The sequence below is a fragment of the Hypanus sabinus genome, chromosome 28 (genome assembly GCF_030144855.1).
Source record: "Hypanus sabinus isolate sHypSab1 chromosome 28, sHypSab1.hap1, whole genome shotgun sequence".
Taxonomy (NCBI): Eukaryota; Metazoa; Chordata; class Chondrichthyes; order Myliobatiformes; family Dasyatidae; genus Hypanus; species Hypanus sabinus.
The window spans coordinates 28,998,219-29,022,774 of NC_082733.1; the positions used below are offsets into that span (position 1 = coordinate 28,998,219).

Sequence of the window (24,556 nt, forward strand, 5' to 3'; positions counted from 1 at the left end):
ACTGACAAATTCAGTACAAAAGTCTGAGGCACCGTAGCTATGTATACTGCATGTACCTAAGACTTTTGCACAGTATTGTATGTGGTCATGTGGGTGACTCAAGCTACAGTGCATTCAAGAAAAGGATGAAAAATGTGACAGCCAGCAAAATCACCTTCAGGTTCTGCTAGCTTTTAAATATAAAGGACTTTACATAGAGAGAACAAAAGTATTGAAATGTGAAATAATTAAAATATTTTAATTATTAAAAACTGAATATAAATTTAAATACTTGATCGAATTAGGAACTTTAAACTTAAAATGTAAATCAACTAAAGCCCTTCTTCACAGTCATTATTTTCCACTTAAATTAATGGACTTGTTGATTTTGTTCCAGATTTAACTTGGCTGAGGTTCATTGGGTAGATTCTTTGGTGTAACTGCTGGGGAATAGCATGGTTCATATTTGCCAGAGATTCCATGAGTAGCTGAGTTTTATTAGAGAATAACAAGCAGTAAATCTGGGACTTGCGCAATCTCATAAAAGTCTCAAGCTTCCTTACACTTTATTGTAAGGAATGTTAAAAATGTTGGAAAATGTTGGAAACACTGAGCAGGTCAGATGGCATCTGAGGAAGGAGACACCATTGAAGTTTCAGGTAAAAGACTGTCAAACCTGTGATAGAGAGTTAGAGTTAAAGAGGGTGAGAAAAGGATGCTCAGAACAAAGAGCATATTTCTGATGGAGTAAGGCCAGAGGTGCACTGTTGGTGAAATCATCAAGTTGCTATATTAATGGGTAAAGTTAGAGAATGAGATAATTAACATTAAAATATAGAAACTGGAAAATACTCAGCAGGGCAGGCAGTGAAAATAGAGAAGTGTAAGCGAATTTTACACATGAAAGATATACAGCAAAGCTGGCTGGTTCTGATACCAACAGAGAAAGTGAATTACGTAAAATCAAAACTTTAGAATTTATATTCTGTTCCGAGAATTGCAATGTGCCAAGGTGGAAGATGAGGTGCTACTCCTTGTGCTGCATTGAGGCCAATGACACATAGCTCAGGCTAAGTTGGATGGAGTATTAAAGTGGCAGGCAAAAAGAAAGATCAGCATCTGTTGTACAGACGTAACAGATGCTCCACAAAGTAGTCATCCAATTTGTATTTGGCTTTGTCAACATTGAGGAAAATACACAGTGAACACCAAATACAGTTCACTAGACAACACCCATGAAATGCTGGAGGAATTCAACAGGACAGGGAGCATCTATGGAAAAGAGTAAAGAGTTGATGTTTTGGGCTGAGACCCTTCATCAGGACAGGATAAAGAAAAGAGTGAAATAGTGTTTAACCTGCTGACTGTTTCCAACATTTGTAGGTTTTTTTTTGGAGTGTTTCCTTGTGCAGTGGATTCAGGTTAATTGGGATACACTGGGACCAGTACATTTTGGCCTAACTTAAGCGACTGCACCAAATAATCAGTTTCATGAAAATAGCTAAAAAGGTATAAAACAGACAATCTACTGAATGAAACATGAAACAAATTAGAACATACTTAATGGTGGTGGAATTCAACTGCATCACATTCTTTTGCCTGTAAGTGAACAAAATCAATGCAGGCACCTGCATGTAATAGACTGCTTTCATACAATGTTGTTGATGGTTGCATCCTCCAAATCTTTATTTTCAATGTAGCATTCAAGATGTTACCTTCAAAGTAGAAACTATGATGAATTTGATACCTTCAAATTCTTCATAGTTTCTAACTTGTAGTAAAATTTTTTCATTTTCACTCCTGGCTTTTTCTGGCTCTCCAAGCTTGAATGTTTGAAACTGCAGTGAGGAAAACAATTCTCAATAGTCTTGTTGCTTATTTATTGCCATCTATCAGTGAGAAAATTTGCTGCTTTTTTTAAAAACACAAGCACACATAACTGATGCTATTTAAAAACTGTTTGAAGTACAGAGTTGTGTGTAATGGCCATATAAATGTATGCAACTAAGCTTTTCAGCAAGTCATTTAAGTGACATAGTGTTCCAAATAAATGAATAGAATCCCAGCTATTTTCTCAATCACTTTTTGTTCTTTAAGAGTTGTCCCAAGTAACTGATGATCCAATTAACTGGAATTCTCTGTATTTAAATAGGTCAGGAATTGTGGGGTTGGGACATTAAATGGCAGTAGCGGAGTGCAAAACTGACAGGATCTCTCAACTGTGTTGAGCAGACTAGCTTTATCACATCTCAAAGTCCTACAATTTAATAAATACCAAACCAGCATGTAAGGAGGTTGAATTATGATGGTTCACTATGTTACCACATAAAGGCAGGGTACATTTGATTTTGAAATGAAATAGTTATTTTTATTCTTCATTGATTGGAAAGTTAAATTGTTCCCTGGTTGGAGATAGACCTAAAAGACGGATGACTGAGGTAAGGTTCTACCGGCGAAATGAATGAGTGGTACTTAAGACAGACAGACAGACATTATTGATCCCGAGGGAAGTTGGGTTTTGTTACTGTCGCACCAACCAAGAATAGTGTAGAAATATAGCAATATAAAACCATAAGTAATTAAATAATAATAAGTAAATTATTCCAAGTGGAAATAAGTCCAGGACCTGCTCAGGGTGTCTGATACTCTGAGGGAGGAGTTGTAAAGTTTGATGACCGCAGGCAGGAATGACTTCCTATGATGCTCAGTGTTGCATCTCGGTGGAATGAGTCTCTGGCTGAATGTACTCCTGTGCCTAACCAGTGCATTATGGAGTGAATGGGAGACATTGTCCAAGATGGCATGCAACTTGGATAGCATCCTCTTTTCAGACATCACCGTCAGAGAGTTCAGTTCCACTCCCACAACATCACTGGCCTTACGAATGAGTTTGTTGATTCTGTTGGTATCTGCTACCCTCAGCCTGCTGCCCCAGCACACAACAGCAAACATGATAGCACTGGCCACCACAGACTCATAGAACATCCTCAGCATCGTCCGGCAGATGTTAAAGGACCTCAGTATCCTCAGGAAGTAGAGACGGCTCTGACCCTTCTTGTAGACAGCCTCAGTGTTCTTTCACCAGTCCGGTTTATTAATTCGTATCCCCAGGTATTTGTAATCCTCCACCATGTCCACACTGACTCCTTGGATGGAAACAGGGGTCACCGGTGCCTTAGCCCTCCTCAGGTCCACCACCAGCTCCTTAGTCTTTTTCAGATTAAGCTGCAGATGATTCTGCTCACACCATGTGACAAAGTTTCCAACTGTAGCCCTGTACTCCACCTCATCTCCCTTGCTGCTGCATCCAACTATGGCAGAGTCATCAGAAAACTTCTGAAGATGGCAAGACTCTGTGCAGTAGTTGAAGTCCGAGGTGTAGATGGTGAAGAGAAAGGGAGACAGGACAGTCTCCTGCGGAGCCCCAGTGCTGCTGACCATTCTGTCTGACACAGTGTTGCAAGTGCACGTACTGTGGTCTGCCAGTCAGGTAATCAATAATCCATGACACCAGGGAAGCATCTACCTGCATCACTGTCAGCTTCTCACCCAGCAGAGGAGGGCAGATGGTGTTGAACACACTGGAGAAGTCAAAAAACATGACCCTCACAGTGCTCGCTGGCTTGTCCAGGTGGGAGTAGACATGATTCAGCAGGTAGACGATGGCATCTTTAACTCCTAGTCGGGGCTGGTAGGCGAACTGGAGGGGGTTTAAGTGTGGCCTAACCATAGGCCGGAGCTGCTGTAGAACAAGCCTCTCCAGGGTCTTCATGATGTGGGAGGTCAATGCCGCCCATACTTACTTAAGTAAAAAATTTACCAAGATGCTTTATTTCTGATGATGAGGTATGATGAAGTGGCTGAGTCTACAATCCTCTGCATTGCCACCCACCCCCTGCCCCCAATACTTGACAGTGATGCAACCAGTTAGATTGATCTCGACGGTACTTCTGTAGAGATTTGCTTGTCTTGGTGACATCCCAAATTTCCTCAAACTCTTAATGAAGTATATCAGCGGGTGTGCCTTCTTTGAAATTGCATCATCATGTTGGGCCCAGGATAGATATTCAGACATGTTGACACCCAGGAAATTTAACCTGCTCACTCTTTCCATTGTAGTATAGAGTGAGGACTACAAGTATTTAGTCAATAAAACTACATAGTCTTAAAATACAGGTGTTGCAAATTGAAAGCTTAAATGGTTCTTATTAAAATCTGGATAAAATGATTTAAACACATCATTGACAATTTTATTTTTAAACAAAGGTGTCACAGTGATTGTACACAAATTGGGTATGATAGGTAAGGTATATGTACTTTGTTATTGAAGAGCATTTGCTGATAGCATTTGAGTATAATACTGGAGGCTACAGGCGCATTGACAATGACATCAACTGAATAGACACATGTAAGTACGTGAAAACATGAGTGCAATCTTCAAAATGAGAGTCAGTGTCAAGCAGTCTTAACAGTCTTGCATGGGCTGCAAAGTAGACAGTGATCTTGCTGAATCAGAGACCTTGGAATAGCACTTCTAAAAAATATCCTCTTAAAATTTAGAAAGATAGAACTGAAGTGAAGGTAGCAATTTGCATGGGATCTGGGTAGTTTTGGTGTCTGTATCAAATGCAGTCATTTAGCGTTGCCCACGTCGTCTGCTGAAGGTGATGCTGAATTAAACCAATTCTTCTTGTTTGTTTGTACTTAATCTGTATGTCAGAATCAGATTTAATATCACCGGCAAATGCCATGAAATTTGTTACCTTTGTGGCAGCAGTACATTGTGATACATAATGGTGAAAAAAATTGAATTTCAGTAAGTGTTGGTGTGTGTGTGTGTATAATAAATATACATACATGTACACACACTTATATATAAAATAAGTCGTGCAAAAATAAAAATAGTGTAGTGAGGTAGTGTTCATGTGTTCAATGTCCATTTGGAAATCAGAATGCAAAGGGGAAGAAACTGTTTTTGAGTTGGTGAGTGTGTGCCTTCACACTTCCAGATGGTAGCAATGAGAACAAGGCATGACCTGGGTGATGGGGATCCTTAATGATGGAAGCTGTCTTTCTGAGGCATTGCTCCTTGAAAGTGTCCTGGATACTACAGCGGCTAGTGCCTTGATGGAGCTGACTAAGTTTACATCTCTCTGCAGCTGATTTTAATCCTGTGCAGTAGCACCCCACCCCTCCCCCCCCAAAAAAACCGGATGGTGATGCAGCCAGCTAGAAGGATCTCCACAGTATATCTGTAGAAATTTGAGAGTGTTTTTGGTGTATATCTCCATTCTCTGCATATTCAAGTATCTATGTAGCAGCCTCTTAAGCACCGTCATTATATTTGTTTCCATCACTCCCCACAGTAGCATGTTCCAGGCATGTATTATTCTCAGTTTTTTAAAAAAAACTTTCCCCACAATTTCCCCTCTCACCTGACGTTCATGTCCTCTAGTATTTGACACTTCTACCCTGGTTAAAAAAAAATTGATTTTTGCTTCCCTACCAATGCCTTTCATTATCTTATGAACTTCTGTCCGGTCTTCCTCATGCTGTGAAGCTCAATGGAAACCAGCCCAAATTTCAAAGGGTTCATTTATTATCAAAGCATGTGTCCATATACAACTCTGAAATTTGACTTCTACAGACAGCCAAGGAACATAGAAAGAATGTGAAAGCCATTCAGAGTGGAGCATCAAACCCAACCCCTGCACAAAAAGAAACACAAAAAGAACGGCATCCTGATCATCAACCACCCCCCCCCCCCCACAAATCTCCCCTTCCTCCGCATAAAAATGGAACAACAGGTTGGAAGTTTGTCCAGCCTCTCCTTGTAACTACTACCCTTTAATCCAGGCCTTGTCTGCACCTTTTCCTTCATATAGGGGTATCCAAAACTTCATGCAGTACTTTAAATTCAGCCTAACCAGTTTTGTACAACTGCAGCATGACTTTTTTGACTCATAATCAGTGAAAGTTGAAAGTACTGTACATTTATTATCGAATTATGTATGCAGTATGCAACTGTGAAATTAATCAGTAATTCAGTGCCCTGGTCAATAAAGGCAAGCATGCCATGGATGTGCTTCACCACTGTATCTACTTGTGTACATCGATGCTGATAAGGGTTCTGCCATTAACTTTATACTCCCCCTTTAATTAGACCTCCTAAAACGTAACACCTCACTGCTGCTTAGAGTGAACTCCATCTGTTATTTCTTTGCCTGTATCTATGACTGATCTATATACTGCTGTATCATTTGAGAGCACTCTACATAATCCACAGCTCCATTAATCTTTGAGTCATTTGCAGACTTCTTAACCCACCCATGTGCATTTTTGTTGGGGTCATTTATATACATCACAAACAACACAGGCTTTGAACTTGTTTCATTTCTTACTTGCTGTGATACAGTCGCTGACCTGAAGCTTGAGCTCTGTTTTTTGCTTTCCACTTACATCCATTAAGTGTTCCCATTATTTTCTGTTTTCAATTCACATTTCGAGCATCTTTTGATGGAATATTGTCTGTTCTGCATAAAGGTTGATGAAATATTTAAATAGTTAAAGAATTACAATCTGTCAGATTTTCTGATATGTACTGTAAACATTTCCATTTATATGATTCATGAATTTATACTGCCCTGCTTTATGTTATGCTTCTGCTGATTTGTTTCAGCGTTCTTGGTCCTGAAGTCTAAACACTCATAGTAATGTAACAACCCCCCCACCCTTCCCACTGTACTCACTGTAACCTAGGCTACCCGTTGCACTAAAGCAGTGGTCTCACTGCCACGTGGTCTGGAACAAACCACCGAGGCAGGGTGAAGAGGCTGGTTTTGGATAAGCTATGGTTGCTCAGAGCTGAGATGTGTCACTAATGGATGCACTCTGCCTAATAAAATAAACGTGGGCTCCATGATGTGGACTAGAGGTATTGCCACATAAGGTTGAAGGCAGTAGTGGAAAAGGCAGGCCCCCAGCAGCAGAGCTACAGGTAATGTATCTCTCAGTATGTAAAGATATAATGATCCCTTCTAGCACTGACCCCATTAATGCTTTCATTCCTGGAAGCACATCCAGAGTGCTAAAGAAGGTACTGGTATACCAATGAAGATAGTAAGTTCTTTAAATCATTAGAACTGATTTTTGCATTATAGGGTCATCCTGGTGTTAATGTTTCAATTCCACTGGAATCAATGCTAAGTTCCTGTGAGTTTTAGAGTGAAAAAATTCAATAGTATTGGACAAACACGTTTTCTGTGATGGCATATGGTTATAACAATGTATTAATGTTCCATCACAGTTTGACTTTGTTTACAGAAGTTAATGCAGATCTGTATTTTCACTTTATGTGTTGTGACTGCAGAAGCAGAATCAGGTTTAATATTACTGACATATATCATGAAATTTGTTATTTTGCAGCAGCAGTGCAATGCAATACATAATATAAAAACTATAAATTACAATTAAGAAATATACCATATATATAAAATTAAATGAAATCATGCAAAAGGAGAGGGGGAAAAACCATTATGGGTTCAAGAAACTGTTCCTGAAATGTTTGGTACAGGTCTTCTGATTGGTACCTCATCCTTGATGGTAGCAATACGAGGAGGGCACGTCCTGAATGATGGGTGTTGCCTTTCTGAGGCATCGCCTTTTGAAGATATCTTCGATCCTGGGGAGGCTAGTGCCCATGATGGAACTGGCAAAGTTTACAAGTTTCTTCAGTTTTTTCTGATCCTGTGCGCAGTGCTTTCACATACCAAATGTGATGCAACTGATAAGAATGCTCTCCACAATACAGCTGTAGAAATTTGCGAGGGTCTTTGGTGACATACCAAGTCTCCTCAAACTCCTATTGAAGTATAGCTGCTGTTGTGCTTTCTCTGTAATTGCATCAAGTGTTAGACCCAGGATGGATCATCAGAGATGTTGACCCCCAGGAACTTGAAACTCCTCACCCTTTCTGCTGCTGATTCCTCAGTGAGGACAGGTGTGTGTTCCCTCAACTTTCTCTTCCTGAAGCCTACAGTCAATTCCTTGGTCTTGACCTAAGTGCAAAGCTGTTGTTATGACACCACTCAACCAGTTGATGTGTCCCATTCCCGAATGCCTCCTTGTCACCATCTGAAATTCTGAAATGTCATCAGCAAGTGTATAGATGGAGTTTGAGCTGTACCTAACCAAGTGGTCATGGCGTAGAGTGAGTAGTCAGTGGGCTAAACACTCAGCCTTGAGGTATGCCAGTGTTGATTGTCAGCAAGTTCATTCATTAGCTTTTTGTAAAACTCTTATACACTCAGTAGCAACTTTATTAGGTACCTCCTGTACCTAATAAAGTGGCCACTGAGTGTGTGTTTATGATCTTCTGCTAGAGCACATCTACCTCAAGATTCACTTAATAGTGAACTGGAAGCTACATTCCTTGTGCTTTGTGAATGCAGTCTAATCCACCTTGAAAGGTTTCACTGTGTTTGTACATGAAAACTTCGTCATGATATTGCATACTTATCATCTGGTTAACTCCAATTTGTACTTATTCACAGTGCCCACTTTATTGGGTACCTCCTATACCTAATAAAGTAGCCATTGAGTGTATGTTTGTGGTCCTCTGTAGCTGTAGCTGATCCACTTCAAAGTTTCATGTGTTGTATGTTCAGGGATAGTCTTCTGCACACTACTGTTGTAACACGTGGTTATTTGAGTTATTGTTCCATCCCTGTCAGTTTGAACCAGTCTGTCCATTCTCCTCTGACCTCTCTCAATGACAAGGAGTTTTTGCACAGAACTGATGCTCACTGGAAGTTTTATTTCGTGTTTTTTTTTTCTGTAAGCATTAGTGAATGTTGTACGTGAAACTCCCAAGAAGTCAACAGTTATTGAGATGGTCTAATCACCCCTTCTAGCACCAACAATCATTCCATAGTCAAGGTCACTTATGTCACATTTCTTCTTCATTCTGCTGTTTGGTCTGAACACCAACTGAGCCTATTGACCATTTCTGCATGCTTTTATGCATTGTGTTGCTACCACATGGTTAGATATTTGCATTAATGAATATGTGTACAGGTGTGCATAATGCAGTGGCCACTGAGTTCATGTTGATCAGTGGTGATAGCTCTTGGGTGATAAATATTATTATGCAGGCAAGGCTGTAACCATGTTTAAATTTTGGTATATTTAAATAAAGTTTCTTTGATTGGTCTTGGGCCATGTTGTCCTGATCAGTCAAATGCTGGAAACTTAATCTGCTAAATACTTGGTAATGAAGGTGGTTAGAGCTTTTCAAAAGAAAACTTTGCTTTGATGTACATTTTGATGCTGACATCATGGGTTGTAGATTTAAATATATGTAGGAAGTAAGGCATGAATGAAAATGATTAAAGAACAAGCAGCTTTAAAAAAAATGGTTGTGTGCTTTGATTATTTTTATATAAAAACAAGTGATACTCAAAATTTCACAGTTACAACTGCAGTTATTCTAACATCTATTGATGCGCTATTATCTATAGAACGTTAGTTGATTTCATTACTAGATAAACCCAGAGCTTATTTGACTTCTGCATTGTCAATTGCTGAACCTGATTTTTGCACTTAGAATTTCCAGTTTGCTTGTGTAAAAAAAAAATCTATGTTAATGAGTTTGTTGGAGATGTATAACTTAAAATTTATGGCTTACATGAGAGCTTCTCAAACTTTATTAAAGAATTTTTTCCAGCAAATTCATTCAAGCAGTGGACATAAGCATGTATGGTTATAGAATTCCAGTGCTTGATATACATTGCCTTGTAAAAGTATTCAGTCCTATGCCCCTTGTACACATACATGAGTATTGCAACCAGAGATTTTGAACAATCTGAGAATTTTTATTTGTGCTTCCTTTTTTCACAATAGAGCCCCCAAAAGCAGGGAAGATTGTTAAGCATGAAAAACTAAAAATTTGAAAACTGAAATGTCAGCACTTGAGAAGTATTTACCCCTCTTTGCTCAGTACTTATTTGAACCACTTCTCTTAGCTATTACAGCCTATAGTCTTTGGATGAGACAGTTAGCTTTGCACAATGTGATGGAGCAAGATTTGTCCATTCCTCCTTGCAAAATTGCTCACACTGTGCCAGATTAGTTGGGGAGCGGCAGTGGACAGCAATCTTGAGGTTTTGCCAAGAGATGCTTGATCGGGTTGAGGTCAAAACACTCACTGGGCCACTCAAGGACATCAATTTTCTTAATTTGAAGCCACTCCATGGATGCTCTGGCAGTGTGTTTTGGGTCGTTGTTCTGCTGAAAGACAAACTTCCTCTCCAGTTTAAGCTTTTTAGCAGAGGCAAACAGGTTTTTATCCAGGATCTCTCTGTATTTAGCAGCATTCATCTTCCTGTTTATCCTGATTAGATTTCCAGTCCGTGCTGCTGAAAACCATCCTTACAGCACGATGTTACCTCCACTATAGTAGGGTTGGATTTACCTGACTATTGCACAGTATTAGATTTATGCCATATGTACAGCTTAGTGCTGAGTCCAAAGAGTTCCACTTTAGTCTCATTGGAGCACAAGACCTTATAGCTATATAACAATTACAGCATGGAAACAGGCCATCTCGGCCCTTCTAGTCCGTGCCGAACGCTTACTCTCAGCTAGTCCCACTGACCCGCACTCAGCCCATAACCCTCCATTCCTTTCCTGTCCATATACCTATCCAATTTTACTTTAAATGACAATACCGAACCTGCCGCTACCACTTGTATTGCAAGCTTGTTCCACACAGCTACCACTCTCTGAGTAAAGAAATTCCCCCTCGTGTTACCCTTAAACTTTTGCCCCCTAACTCTCAACTCATGTCCTCTTGTTTGAAACTTCCCTACTCTCAGTGGAAAAAGTCTATCCACGTCAACTCTATCTATCCCCCTCATAATTTTAAATACCTCTATCAAGTCCCCCCTCAGCCTTCTTCCACATCTGTACAGTATCTTCTAAGTTACGCTTTGCAAAGTCTTTTTGGGCAAGGATATACTTATTTTTTAAGCCGGTGCTTCTTCCTTCTGTAAATCCCTTTGAGTTTGTGGAGCCATGAACTCCATCACCAGTTGCAGTCGCTGACTCGTGCAGTGAGTGATGTGTACTCAGAGTGACTGTTGGTATTACAGTAACCTCTCTTACAGGTGCTGTTCTTCTTCAGCAACTAAGTTTAGAGGGGCAGGCAGCCTGTCCTAGGCAACATGGATGTAGATTCATATCCTCTTTTTTATGCTGGACTGCAGAGCTCCAAGGTATGTTCAGTGCTTTTGAGATGGTCTTGTAGCCTTCCCCTTTATGCTTTTTTATCATTTTCCTAATTTGCTCATGGAAAGACAAATGCTCTTTTGTCTTCATTTTGGTTTGGACTGTTGAAAATCTACCATGCTGTTAGACCTTACAGTGTGACAGGGTATTTTTTCTTATGAATTCATTGAAAATAGGTGATCCTCCAATTTTCTACATCAACAAATTGGGTGAGTTGGTAAGATAAGATTGCACCTAGGGAAGTTAGTGTAGTAATTACAAAGAGGATGAATACTTTTTCAGCCTCACACTTTTGGTATATCTTTTTATTTGATATGATGCACAATGTTTTGTAGATTAGCTCAAAATCTACTTAATGTATTTTAAATTTGGAAAATGAGACAGTAAAATGTGAAAATAGTGGGGGCTGAATATTTTTTCAAGGCACTGTAGATTATGGTATGGAATTCATTATGAAAGTGTCCTTTTTCTGGTTTGATAAGCTCAGCTACTGCCTGTGAGGAATTATTGTTCCAGAACAAGTACTTGCACACGTCACTAGATGATGAAGAGTGTAATAGATTTTTACGTGTTATTGACTTTTAGTGTATGACCAGAGGTGTCATTCCCTATTTTGGGAAACATTAGGAAGTAATTTACATTGGTATTGTAACTTATAAAATGCCTTTCTCGGCGAAACAAAGATTTGAAAAGACAAAATCTATACTTGGAATAAATGACTCAGATGAATTTAACCAACTTATCTGTCCACACATAACAATGTTTTGGACACCCAGTTTCATTGTTGCTAACATCATTGGAAGGGTCAAGATTATCTGAATTATCACTAATCTTTAGGCATACAATATATGCCCTCTGCTATAATCTTAAATCTATTTAGATTTGGATTTTGTTTTTTTGCAACATTATTCTGATCCAGATTACGGAAATAATAGTTTTCATTCATTACTAAATCATTTTTACGGTGAATGCAGGAAAAATAAAATTGATTACAATATTCCAAATATGCAAAGCCAAGTGATTTGTTGTGAATTTGATTCATCCTTAAATGACGATACATGCAAAAAAAGTTTAAAAAAAAACTATGTTTGTGGCAGTACAATTCTGCTATATGGAATGGATACAGAACATCTTTAACAGCTCTGAAAAAGATATTACGAGGCATGGGGCTAATAACAACAGCAGAAATTTACCACCACAATTTGTAATCTCATGGCATAACATATGGTTTATTCCACAGTGAATGATCAAGCTATTGGTATAACCCTGGCTCTGTGAAGAATACAGAAGGGCATGCCTTGAACAGCATAAGCATTTCTAAAAACCGGATGCCAACCTGATGTAGTTGCAGCGTGCTAAAATGAGTACAGCTCACCATCAATCAGGGGAATGGGCCTACATTTACAAAGGTTTCTGTTACAGTTCCTTTTAATCTGTGACTTCTGACACCACTAAAGTCCAGGATGACATATCCACCAGTCATACACTATCTAATCACACACCTTTTATGACTTTTGAAATATACTATTGTGCATTTTTTTGTTGTTGCTAAACCCTGAAATTCCATACCCAACAAGATTGTGCAGGTAACTTCATCGGAAGAACTGTAGTGGCTGCAGAAGGTAGGCCTACCAAAGCCATTTAGGGATGGTATTAAATGCCAACCTTGCTATCAATGGTCACATCAGGAATCCATTGGGGTGCTAGATAAAGTGTTGAAATGAAATATCTTTGCATCTACTTTCTGAATCCTTTTGTTCATCAATGTATAAGCATTGATAACTGCTGTATTTCTCAGGGTACCTTTAAAGTACCAAATAAATAGATACTGTGCCTGAGGTTGCCATATAAAATGAAGTTTCACCAAAAGATCTCAAAGTAAAACAGTTGCAATAAACTACAATTGACTTGTTTCTGGTTTGAAATTACCACTTTGATTTCTGAGTACTGAAGTGAACTGAGTTATTTGAATTGTAACCCAGCTATTGATGTTGAATTGTCCTTCAGTTTAGCAAATTTTTAAGGCGATCCATTTAAATTATGTACTTGAGTTCATTATTTAGTTGTGTAAGTTAACATTTTTAAAATGTGTATTTGGAAAATACTTTAAAACTGATATGACTCTTCCTTAATCTGTGAACAATTTTTAGTTTTGTATTAGTCTTTCTATTTTTGTAACTTGGTTTGATCATGTTTCACATCTTTAAAATATTTTGTATTTAGTATAAGTCTATAACATCAGATCTTAAGTCATTCTTTAGTCAAAATCTAATTCAAGTAACTCATTATCTATAATTGCAGTACCATATAATCATTTGGTTGAAATACCAATTTTAATCAATGTTCTATTTCCTAGTCAGCTACACAAAGCTCGCAAACAGTAGTAAATACTAAAACCAAGGAGTCAGTTTTTCTATAGGTAGCAATTAACAATTTAATAGGATTATTTTTAAATAGCTGGATTTAACTTTGTGTTTACAAGCCTTTGATTAAAATAATTCTGAAAAACAAACTTGATGAAGGTGCAAAATAACTCTTAAAAAGTTTCATAACTTTATTATCTCTAATTAAAGTTAGGCAGAATAAGGTCTTGAAATCACCTGGTGTCTGTTAATTTTGTCATGTGTTTGAAGATGTTATCATTGTTTCCAACCATGATAATTTGACTATCATGCTAAATTGCAGCAGTAAATAATGTTAACTGTAATGTGGTTTTTGGAATTGCAGATCTCATTAATGGAGTTGGGACTCTGCAGCTCAACAATACTTCAAAAGTCTAAATTAGCTGCAGAAAGCTAAATGGAAGCTATAAAACACACTAATTTTATTTCAGCTGCTCCTGTTGCTGTGTTAACTTTATATAAATGCAAGGTGATGATAATTGCAAGAAGAATAGTATGTCTAAGACTTTTTTTCTCTTCAATACCACCATATTCCCAATTTCTTGTCACTGTGTATTTAAGCATAATTTAAAATGTGTCACTTTCCACAGTATCAATATTACCTTTTAAAATCTTTCTTCCCTAGGCATTGTGGCTAATTTAGTGATACATCTAAATCAGGCCAGGGTTCAAGACTTGGTGAAAAATCTAGACTTAATGATGGCATGCTGCATTATTTTTCTGGATTAGGGCATTAAATCAAGGTCCTGCAAGCAATCTCAGGTGAAAGTTAAAAGTTCCACGTTTTAACAATGAAAAGTCGGAGAGCTACCATCACCAACACTGTCTTTGCAAAGTCCTCCAAATCCAAAGATAAACAAATCAACATTAGTCTCTTCTCTCAGACCACATCCCCAGCACTGAGAGCCTATTATGCATAGTTAATTCCATTGAGCATTAATTCCATTTTACTTGCCAAACATTTCTCCTGTAACTAACACATCATTTTGAGAACAGATTACCAGTCAGACAGGGAAAAAAATAAAATGGTCCTTTGAGCTTCTTTAAAAAAAAATACAATGACCTGGCTGACTGCTAGGAGTGCACTGTTTAAGGTTGAGAGGGAGCACTTGTGATGGCATTGAAGACATTGAGCTAGTGCAGGGGGAATGCACAAAAACCAAGTTTAATTGGCATAAGGAGTGCATGATTTAACAGACCAAGTACCTACTTAGCCAATTGAACATCTTCTATCCCATTTGCGCAAATATCAGCAATTCCCATCTGAGTCGGTCATTTTAAAATTAATCAGAGTGGAAACAAATCATTATCAATCTCAAGAAACTGCCTAAGATGATGTTGGGGTGAAAGAAACGAACAAGCAAAAAAAAAGAATTGGCAATATACTGTTTGAACTTACCTTTAGCACAATTTTGTTTTGCTAATAATTCAGATTTTAGGTATAAGAGCTGAATAATTCGATGCTTTCAGTCAGTGCCATTGTGAAACTTATGCGAGTATCCCTTTATTATATTGCAAATATACAAGATGGTGATTAGAAATACTTGGTTCAGTATTTTTGAGTATAGATGGCAAAAAATAAGCTTCTAATTTAGATTTTTCTGCCAGAACCAAGTAAGTTAACTAAAAAGATAGAATAATAACGAATGTTGACAAAATATTGGACAAAATAAATTATATATGCACCGTGCAAGGATAATGTGGCATTAATTGAGTCATCCAGTATGGATACAGGCCCTTAGCCCATTGTGTCTGTGCCAGCCATCTGGTTTCTATCCTTACTAATGCTATATTTCACTGATTGGCCTGCAGCTGCCTTTACCGTGGTCTTCCATGTACTCATGTAAATATTTATCAAGGCAATAAGTTCTAGGTTTCAACCATAAGAGATTGGAGCAGAATTAGGCCATTTGGTCCAGTGAGTCTGCTCCACAATTTAATCATGCCTGATCCATTTTCCCTTGCAGCCCCAATCTCCTGCCTTATAATCTTTCACACCCTGACTAATCAAGAACCTATCAACCTCTGCTTTAAATACACCCAATAACATGGCCTCCATAGCCACCTGTGGCAATGAATTCCATAGATTCAGCACCCTTTGGCTAAAGAAATTCCTCCTTATCTCCATTCTGAGGTTGTACTCTCTGGTCCTAGACTCCCCCACTGTAGGAAACATCCTCTCCACTTCCACTCTTATCTTGGCCTTTCAATATTCAATAGGTTTGAATGAGATGCCCCATCATTCTTCTAAGTACAAGCCCGGAGCCATCAAATGCTCCTCATATTATGACCCTTTTATTCATGGAAGTATTTGCACGAATCTCCTCTGAACCCTCTCAAATAATAGCACATCCTTTCATAGATAACTGCTCACAATACTCTGTGAGGCCTCATGAATGCCTTATAAAGCTTCAGCATTACATCCTTGCTTTTATTTTCTAGTCTTCTTGAAATGAATGCGAACTTTACATTTGCCTTCCTCACCGCTGACTCAACTTGCAAGTTAGCCTTTAGGGAATCCTGCATGAGGACTCCCAAGTCACTTTGCAACTCAGATTTTTGAATTTTCTGCCTGTTTAGAAAATAGTCTACTCTGTTGTTCCTTCTACCAAAGTGCATGACTATATACTTCTTGACACTGTAATCCATCTGCCACTTCTTAGCCCATTTTCCTAATCTGTCTTAAGTTTTTCTACAGCTTCCTTAATTCCTGAACACTACCTCCCTCTCGATGTTTCTTCATATCATCAGTACCACCCTCTTGGTAGAAAAGTTCTTTCTCAAATCCTTCCAAATCTCCTACTCCTTACCTTAAATCTATTTCCTCTGATCAAAAATACTTGCTAAAGGAAAAAGTTTCTCACTCTGCACCCTTTCTGTGTTCTTCATAATTTTGTTGACCTTAGTTAGGTCACCTTTCGCATGTCAACCTTCTCCACTCTAAGGAAAAACCCCAGATTATCCATTGCCTTCTCATGAAGGTGAACTGCACCATCCTGCTAAATCTCTCTTGCACTCTCTCCAATGCAAATCACATCCTTATTGTCATGTGTCAGCTAGAATTGCACATTATATTCCATCTGCTTAACTTGTGTGTTATACGCAAATACTGTAGCCTTTCTCCTGTTATATTCTGTGCTTCAAGAAATGAAGGCAGTTATTCCTCGTGCCTTCTCAACAGTCTTATCTCCCTGTGGACCTTTGGATACATACATCAAGATCCCTCTGTTCCTCAACAGTTCCAAGAGTCCTCCCATCCTTTGTTCATTTCTTGACCATATTACTGCTCCCAAAATGTAATACCTCACATTTTTCTGGATGATATCCTGCCTGCTGTTTTTTTTTTCCTGCTCATCTTATCAGCTGATCAATATAATTCTACCTTCCTTACTCTGCACAGCAACATCAATTTTTACATCTTCTGCAAACTTGCGAGTTGTTCCTCTTGCACTCCCATTTGGATGGTTAATATATATGCATATAAAACATTCTGCAAAAGTTCCAGCAATAATGTCTGTTTTTCACCACTGGTCACATGCTTCCAATTGAGAAAACAGCTCTTAATCATTACTTTCTGCCTCCAATTACCAAGCCAGTTTCAGGTTCTTTTTTTTCATCATGTGGAAATTGGGCCAGTCAGTGCAGCTGAGCTTTGTTTACTTAAGTGCTCAACATATATGCAGTCCTTCTCCGATTATGAACACCCAACTTTGGACACCCCTACATACGAATGAGTTTGCATAATATTATTAAAATCAGAAGTACCATACAATATGAACTTCCATTCCTATGATCAGAACTAGTTCCCTTTGTCTCTCTACTTTTAGTCATTTTTCTGATGAAATTCATGTGCATTTCACGACAATACTGTAAAGTTATGGAAGGATTTATGTATTTTATAACTTATAGACAAAATTTACTAGTGGGACCTTTTTGTTACTTAGGGGCAGCCTATATAATGAATGCTTTATTATCTTTGCAGATGGAACCAATGACCATTGTCTTTAGTAGGGGATATGGAATAGTTCACTCCAAAATGCAAGGGAAATCCATGACCCTACCCTCATCCCACCAACCCCCTTCATTGATTTATTTTTATTATTTTATTTAGAGATATTGTGCGAAATAGATTCTTCTGGCCCTTTGATCCACACTGCCCAGCAACCCCTGACAGCCCCAATTTAACCCTAACTTTATCATGGGATAATTAATTTATACAGTGACCAGTTAACCTACCCAGTATGTCTTTAGACTATAGGAGGAAACTGAAGCACCCAGAGAAAACTCATGCATTCCGTGGGGCGACATACAGAGACTCGTTACGGAGGTCATCAGGATTGAATTCCGAACTCTTATGTCCCGAGATGTAATCAGGTCGTGCTAAGCACTACGCTGATGTGGTGCCCCAATGGATGATTTGCTGATAAGTCCACTCACTGATTAAGAATACTGAAATGACCTGTATGCATTTATATTTCTGTAATTTAATTGCTAGCCAATGCAGTGTTAGATGTTTAGTCCTTTAAAAGAACTTCAAGTAAATACATTTTAATTTGAAGTCCAAAACTTGTCAGTTGATCAACAGAGCCACATTTACATGTTAGTAAAATAGTGTGCTGGGACGTTTTCCAATATTTGCCACAAGTTCTTCACACTGAAACACGTTTTTGAAATATGATTTAGACCATTTGCGTATAAATTGAATTTGAATATATTACATTTACCCATGATGTATGTCTTTGGCTGTGTTCTGGAACTTTATGTTCTGTGTGTGGCTTAATATTCTGTATTTACCACCAAATCTGGAGGCCTGAAGAACTCAGATATTTGCATTGGTTTTGCTTCTCTAAGATATTTGCGTAACAGAATTACACTACATTTAACTATTGTGCCATGTTGTTTAACTGCTTTCACATTCCGAGTTGGTTAGGCTAAGCTTTTCACTAAATCACGCCATTGCTTTACTCATCATGCTTCAGCAATCAGTTGTTTTAAAAATGGTATGTAGGTCATTGCTTTAGCGTTGTCAGAAATCGGATCAGCATGAAATTTGTAACACTTCAGTGTTCTTTAGAAATATACTTCTCATTTGTTTTTGATGTACTGTAAGTGTACATTGAAATAGAAGTGGTTTAACTAGTAGCCATCTTTCCACGAGGTTCATAATATTTGTCAAATTAGTTGAGTTAATCCACTGAGACTGACTACTTATGTCCAAATAGAAAGTAATACTTTCCAGTTGCTTCATGATTCTCTCAACCCTCAGTTATGAAACTACTTCAGTAAGCTTTCTCTAGCAAGTATCTTACTGAAGAAGACATCCTTTATAATAATAGGGGTTAAAATGTAGACATATGGATGAATCTTTGCGCACTACGTTTATCTACCCAGTTTCCATGTTCTTTAAATTGCTTCTCTGGTATTCCCCCACTTACTCTGTGGACATATTGTCAGCCATGTGAACTTAACAGTTGATCAGTGCTCTTCTACAGTTGATGCCCTTGCCTTCAAATCCAAATCTTTAACCTGTGATCACCCATTCTTAATAAAATAGTATTTCACTCCACTTCTTTGCAGTTTTATTATTTTAGAATTTTGTATTATTCTATCTTGGTATACCAATATCATTAATAAACCAATGCCATTTTCATTTTAATTATAGTGTTCATACTTTGTGTTTCCTGTATTATTTTTTCAATAATGTGGACTGGACATATTAACTAGTTGTATTTTGGTTCATTGTTTCCTTTTTCATTTATGTTTTGTACATCTCAAGAGAACTTGAGTTCTTTTTTTAAAATTTGCAACTGTTTCAAAGCTGAAGCCTTCTAATGTTTAATGACCATATCCCGGATCTTCTGCATCACTGAGACTGCTTCTAGTTAGTATAATTATCACTCATTTTTTACCAAAATGTATCATTTCACATTTTGGATATAAAAATAACAACAAATTAATCTATTCCAAAGGATAACCACAGTAAATTAAAAAAAAATTCTTTAAAAAATTTTTCCAAGTAGACATTTCACCTGCTGAGAGAAGCTGTGACAGACTTCTAAATTTTTTTCCTTCATCTTTGCTGTCTCATCTGAGAGAGCCAACTTCAGGCCTAACGATGAAATGTATATTTTCTATGTTTAATTACTTGGTATTGTTCTTTATTTGTCCCCCTAATGAGCAAGATCACCTATCTTGAAAAATATTTTTCTTTCTTCTGTTTTAAGGAAGATGGGTAAGATAATATATTGAGAGCAACTGCATGAATTATTTTTTTACCTTTCTTGTATCTTGTGTAACGCATATAAACTCTGTGCTTCTTCATTATATTTAGTGTATCTTAATTACCTTAGTACATGAAATTAATTCTTGTATTATGAGATGAAAATTGTTTTAAATATATTTTGTTATTTCAGCTTTCTGGTATTTTTTTGTACTTGGGATCATATTTGATTGGCATGATTTTGTCTTTTTTTTATATACCTTAAATTTCGTTTTGCTTTTCAATTCGATTGCATGAAACCTAATCTTTGTAGTTCACAACCTATCAGGCAAGTTAATTTTTTGGGTTGGTCAGATGTTTTTTAAACCAGGGTTCTTTGTATCGCTGCAAGTAATTAGGCTTCAGTTTGAGATCTTTATTCTGCAGTCTTCATAATGTTTGATAGTTTTGGTAATGCTATTATCTTAAGTAACCAGAGATTGAAATAGGTAAAAGGAAAGAATAAATGGATTGCTGATTTACAGTATTCACACAGGCTAATAGGCTCCATAATTACCTTTTCTGTATCCAACTATATTCTTATTTCTATTAATTTATTGAATAGGAGGACCTAGATTTGATTAGTGTAGATTGCAATTTATGCATTCTGTATTTTTCTAATAAAATATTCGAATAACTGCCAACCAGTTGTTGAATTTGATATTATTGTCACAGACTTGAACTAAAATGTTTTTTGGGCAAATAAATTGGTTGTCATGAAACTGGTGCAGTAATTCTGTTTGCTGAGTAGTAACAATATATAAAAATGTCAAAAGCCATAGTCTACGAGGGATAATTTCCTCATGCAACTGTTCACCACAGCAGCAGCAAACTTTCTGCATACTGCTGCCAAAATATATTCCACATATTAATAGTTCACAAAACTGTCATGTTAACCCAATATACATTCAGAAAATAATGCCCAGTTTTATTATAGAATAGAAATATTTGATTGTTTCATTCAGTGCTGTGCAAATCTCAGGTAATTGGCTGAACCTGTTTGCAGATGATTATTTCACCGCTTAACTATTGTAGAACTGTGTCATGTGAAATGCCGTTTTCATGAATGGTACAGTAATTGACTACCTGCTTAATTTGATTGCTTCCAGTATAATGTATCACGGCATTATTTGATTTAAAAAAAACAGTAGAATTCAGCCAAGTCCTGCTTTATGTTTAAACTTCAATTAGTCAATCAGCCATTGACTAATTAATCTGAGCTCAGCTAATTATGCTGAACTGGATTTCAAACTCATAGGGAGTGGAACCTATACTGAACACTTGATGGATGCATTTTCAATAGGGGATTGATTTTGTCTGTATTTAAGGGAAAATTGCATGAACAGTGCTTTTTTTCACATAACAATTTCAAGATCAAATCTTACATGCAATGTTTAATTTAGGAGACTGTTATGACTAAAGTATGGTTTAGGGAATGCATTAATGAAAATATGCTGTGAAGCAGGTCAACATTACTGTAGTGGGATTTTGTCTCTGGTGTACAGTATTGGCAGGCTTTATGCCCATTTTGTTGAGTATCCAATTTTAACATGAGGGAAGTGCTGAGTGGTGATCAATTGGCTCTGTATAGCATAGATGGAAAAATAAATACGGAGAAAACCGGGCTTGTTTTGGACCTTACAGTAAATGGATAAAAGCTGATATTGCAAAAGTGTGCTGTGAATCTGAGATAGTTTGTGACATTGGGAAGAGTGAGAAGAAAATTCTATGTTGTGTTTTTTTTACACACTAGAGTATTCTAAGATAATGCATACAACAAAAGTACTGCAGAAGCTAGAAATTTGAAATAAATGAAGAATTTTTGGAAATTTCCAACAGAGAGAAAAAAAATGGTGAACGATTGCTTAACTTTCAACATAGCTTTTGGTGGGAAATGTAGCCATGGTTGTATATTGACTCTTTCTGATTAACTGATGTTTGCTGCAGCATACTGATTTTATAGGAACCAGCAAATGAAGTCTAGTTCCGTTTTTTCCAATCAAATTGCAGGATAAGTAACTACCAATAATATACGTTACTAATTGGCTGCGAACAGCAAGTTGCAATTAATTTAATTCTGCAAAAGCCTGGCTTCATGCTGATGAATTTTATTTTAAATAAGGTGGAATATTGAATTGTATTAAAGAACGTGAATTTGATTTGAACTAAATTAGCGGCATAATGTTAATTTGGAATGACAATAAGTGTACTTTTGGAATGTTTTCACTTTCTAATGTGGTTACCTTTTCACTTTTTTAATCCAGACAAAGTGGACTCTCTGGAGCTAAGCTGCAGTGTTGGCCCTATGGAGGTGATTCTGCAACTTAACCAGTCTGTGGTGTTAGATTGCAACCTGCCTGCTGTTGACCAGCCTGCCAATATTACATGGAAGGAAGATGGAATTCCTGTTGTGGATCAAGAACACCACCATGTGATTCCCAATGGATCACTATACATCTCAGAGGTATCAAGGTCCTCTGTGAATCAAGATGGAGGCAACAATGATAGGAGTTACACCTGCATGTCGGAAAATTCATTTGGGGCCATAACTAGTAGGACTGCTTTGATCAGATTCTCCAGTAAGTAGCTGTACAGTAATTTTAATGACTTTTAAGAGAACACACTCCATTATGATTTCTGCATACATTGTATCACAAACATGAGAAAATCTGTAGATGATGGAAATCCAAAGCAACACAAACAAAATGCTGGAGGAACTCAACAAGCGAGGCAGCATCTATGGAAAAAGAGTAGAATGTCAACATTTCGGGCTGAAACCCTTTATCAGGACTAGAAAGAAGAAGGAGAAGTCAGAGTAAGAAGCTAGGGGAGGGGAAGAAGATGTACAAGGTAGTAGATGATGGGTGAAACCAGGAGAGGGTGAAGGAGAGGGTCGTATTCAGTTTGGAGGAGTAACACCTTGTATTTCAAAGCCTGATGGCATGAACATTGGCTTCCAACACCTGATGGCATGAACATCAATTTCTCTCTTCTGGTAATTGTGTCCTCCCCCTTCAACATTCCCCATTCCTGTTTACCTCTCTCACCATATCTCCTTACCTGCCCATCACCTCCCTCTAGTGCTCCTCCTCCTTCCCTTTCTTCAATGGTTTTCTATCCTCTCCAATCAGATTCCCCCTTCTTCAGCCCTTTATCTTTTTTATCAATCAACTCCCCAGCTCTTTACTTCACCCCCCTTCTGATTTCACCTATCAACTACCACCTTGTACTTCTTCCTCCCCTACCTCCATCTTCTTACCCTGTCTTCTCTCTCTTTCCAGTCCTGATGATGGAGCACGTCCTGAAAAGTCAACTGCTCACTCTTTTCCATGGCTGCTGCCTGGGCTGTTGAGTTCCTCTAGCATTTTGTATGTGTTGTTCTGCATAAATTGGTTGCATAAGTTTAACTACTAATTGAGTAATGATTCTGTTTTATTAATGTATATGTTGTGTCTATGTTGCTGGAGATGCTCACTGCAACATTTACTGGGTTATAGCAGGCACATAAGAGAATATTGCTGACATTTGGAAAACAGCTTTCAAACAATATTCCAAGTATTCTGGATAGTTGGTGATGCTGTAAATTAGAATTTTTTTTTATCTTGGAAATTTCATGTCATATTTCCCAGGAGAGTGAAAAGTCTTTGACTAGGTCATTTTAATTGACATTCTAATCTTCATAGTTGCCATACTGTTTACATACTTGTAAAACCTACTATGTTTGTAATCCAATCACAAACGAGGAAATCTGCAAATGCTGGAAATCCAAACAACACACACAAAATGCTGGAGGGACTCAGCAGGCCAGGCAGCATCTATGGAAAAGAGTACAGTAGACATTTCCATAGATGTTGCCTGGCCTGCTGAGTTTCTCCAGCATTTTATATGCGTTGCTTTGTTATTTGTATTACAGATGACCCCACTTTATGACCTTTTTGGGTTACACAAATTACCACCTAAAATTGTGAGATACAGAATACCATGTGCTCTCTTAGAATTTCTGTGGGAGGAAAAAAAATAAATCAACACAAAATTTCTTGACATTTGCTGAGATGACATGGTTTTGCTTTGTAAAAGTCATAATATGGACAGATTTCTAAGAATACAATCCCACCTGCCATGTGGAAGTTACCTGTATGAATTTTAATATACTGTACCTGCTTTTTAATTGTTGTATTTTAGACACGATTTAAGAAGAACATTTATTTAGGTTTATAAATTGTATAGCCACTTTGCTGAATATTATTGGACGTTCCCATGCATCAACCAATACTTCAACATATAATGTTAGAGGCTTTAAATTGGACTTTGTGGATTAGAACATAGAAATTTACAGCACATAATGGGCCCTTTAGCCCACAAAGTTGTGCCGACTGTGTAACCTACTCCAGAAACTGCCTAGAATTTCCCTAGTACATAGCCCTCTTTTTTTAAAAGCTCTATGTGCCTATCTAAGGGGGTCTTAAAAGACCCTATTGCTTCTGGTTCCACCACCGCCCCCAGCAGTGTGTTCCATGCACCCACCACTCTGTGTGAAGAAACTTACCCCTGACAGGACCTCGGTTCCTATTTCCAAGCACCTTAAAACTATGCCCCCTTGTGTTAGCCATTTCAGCCCTGGGAAAAAACC

At 37.7% G+C, this 24,556-nt stretch overlaps 1 protein-coding gene across 5 annotated transcripts in view; it reads left to right on the forward strand.

Annotated features, from left to right (window-relative positions):
• igdcc4 (immunoglobulin superfamily, DCC subclass, member 4) overlaps nt 1-24,556 on the forward strand; it is a 151,146-nt gene that overhangs the window by 12,655 nt on the left and 113,935 nt on the right. For all 5 annotated transcript variants that reach the window (XM_059952837.1, XM_059952834.1, XM_059952835.1 and 2 more), the window contains one exon: nt 22,191-22,505. In XM_059952837.1, coding sequence (XP_059808820.1) covers nt 22,191-22,505 — 315 coding nt within the window. The remainder of the gene's footprint in view (nt 1-22,190; nt 22,506-24,556) is intronic.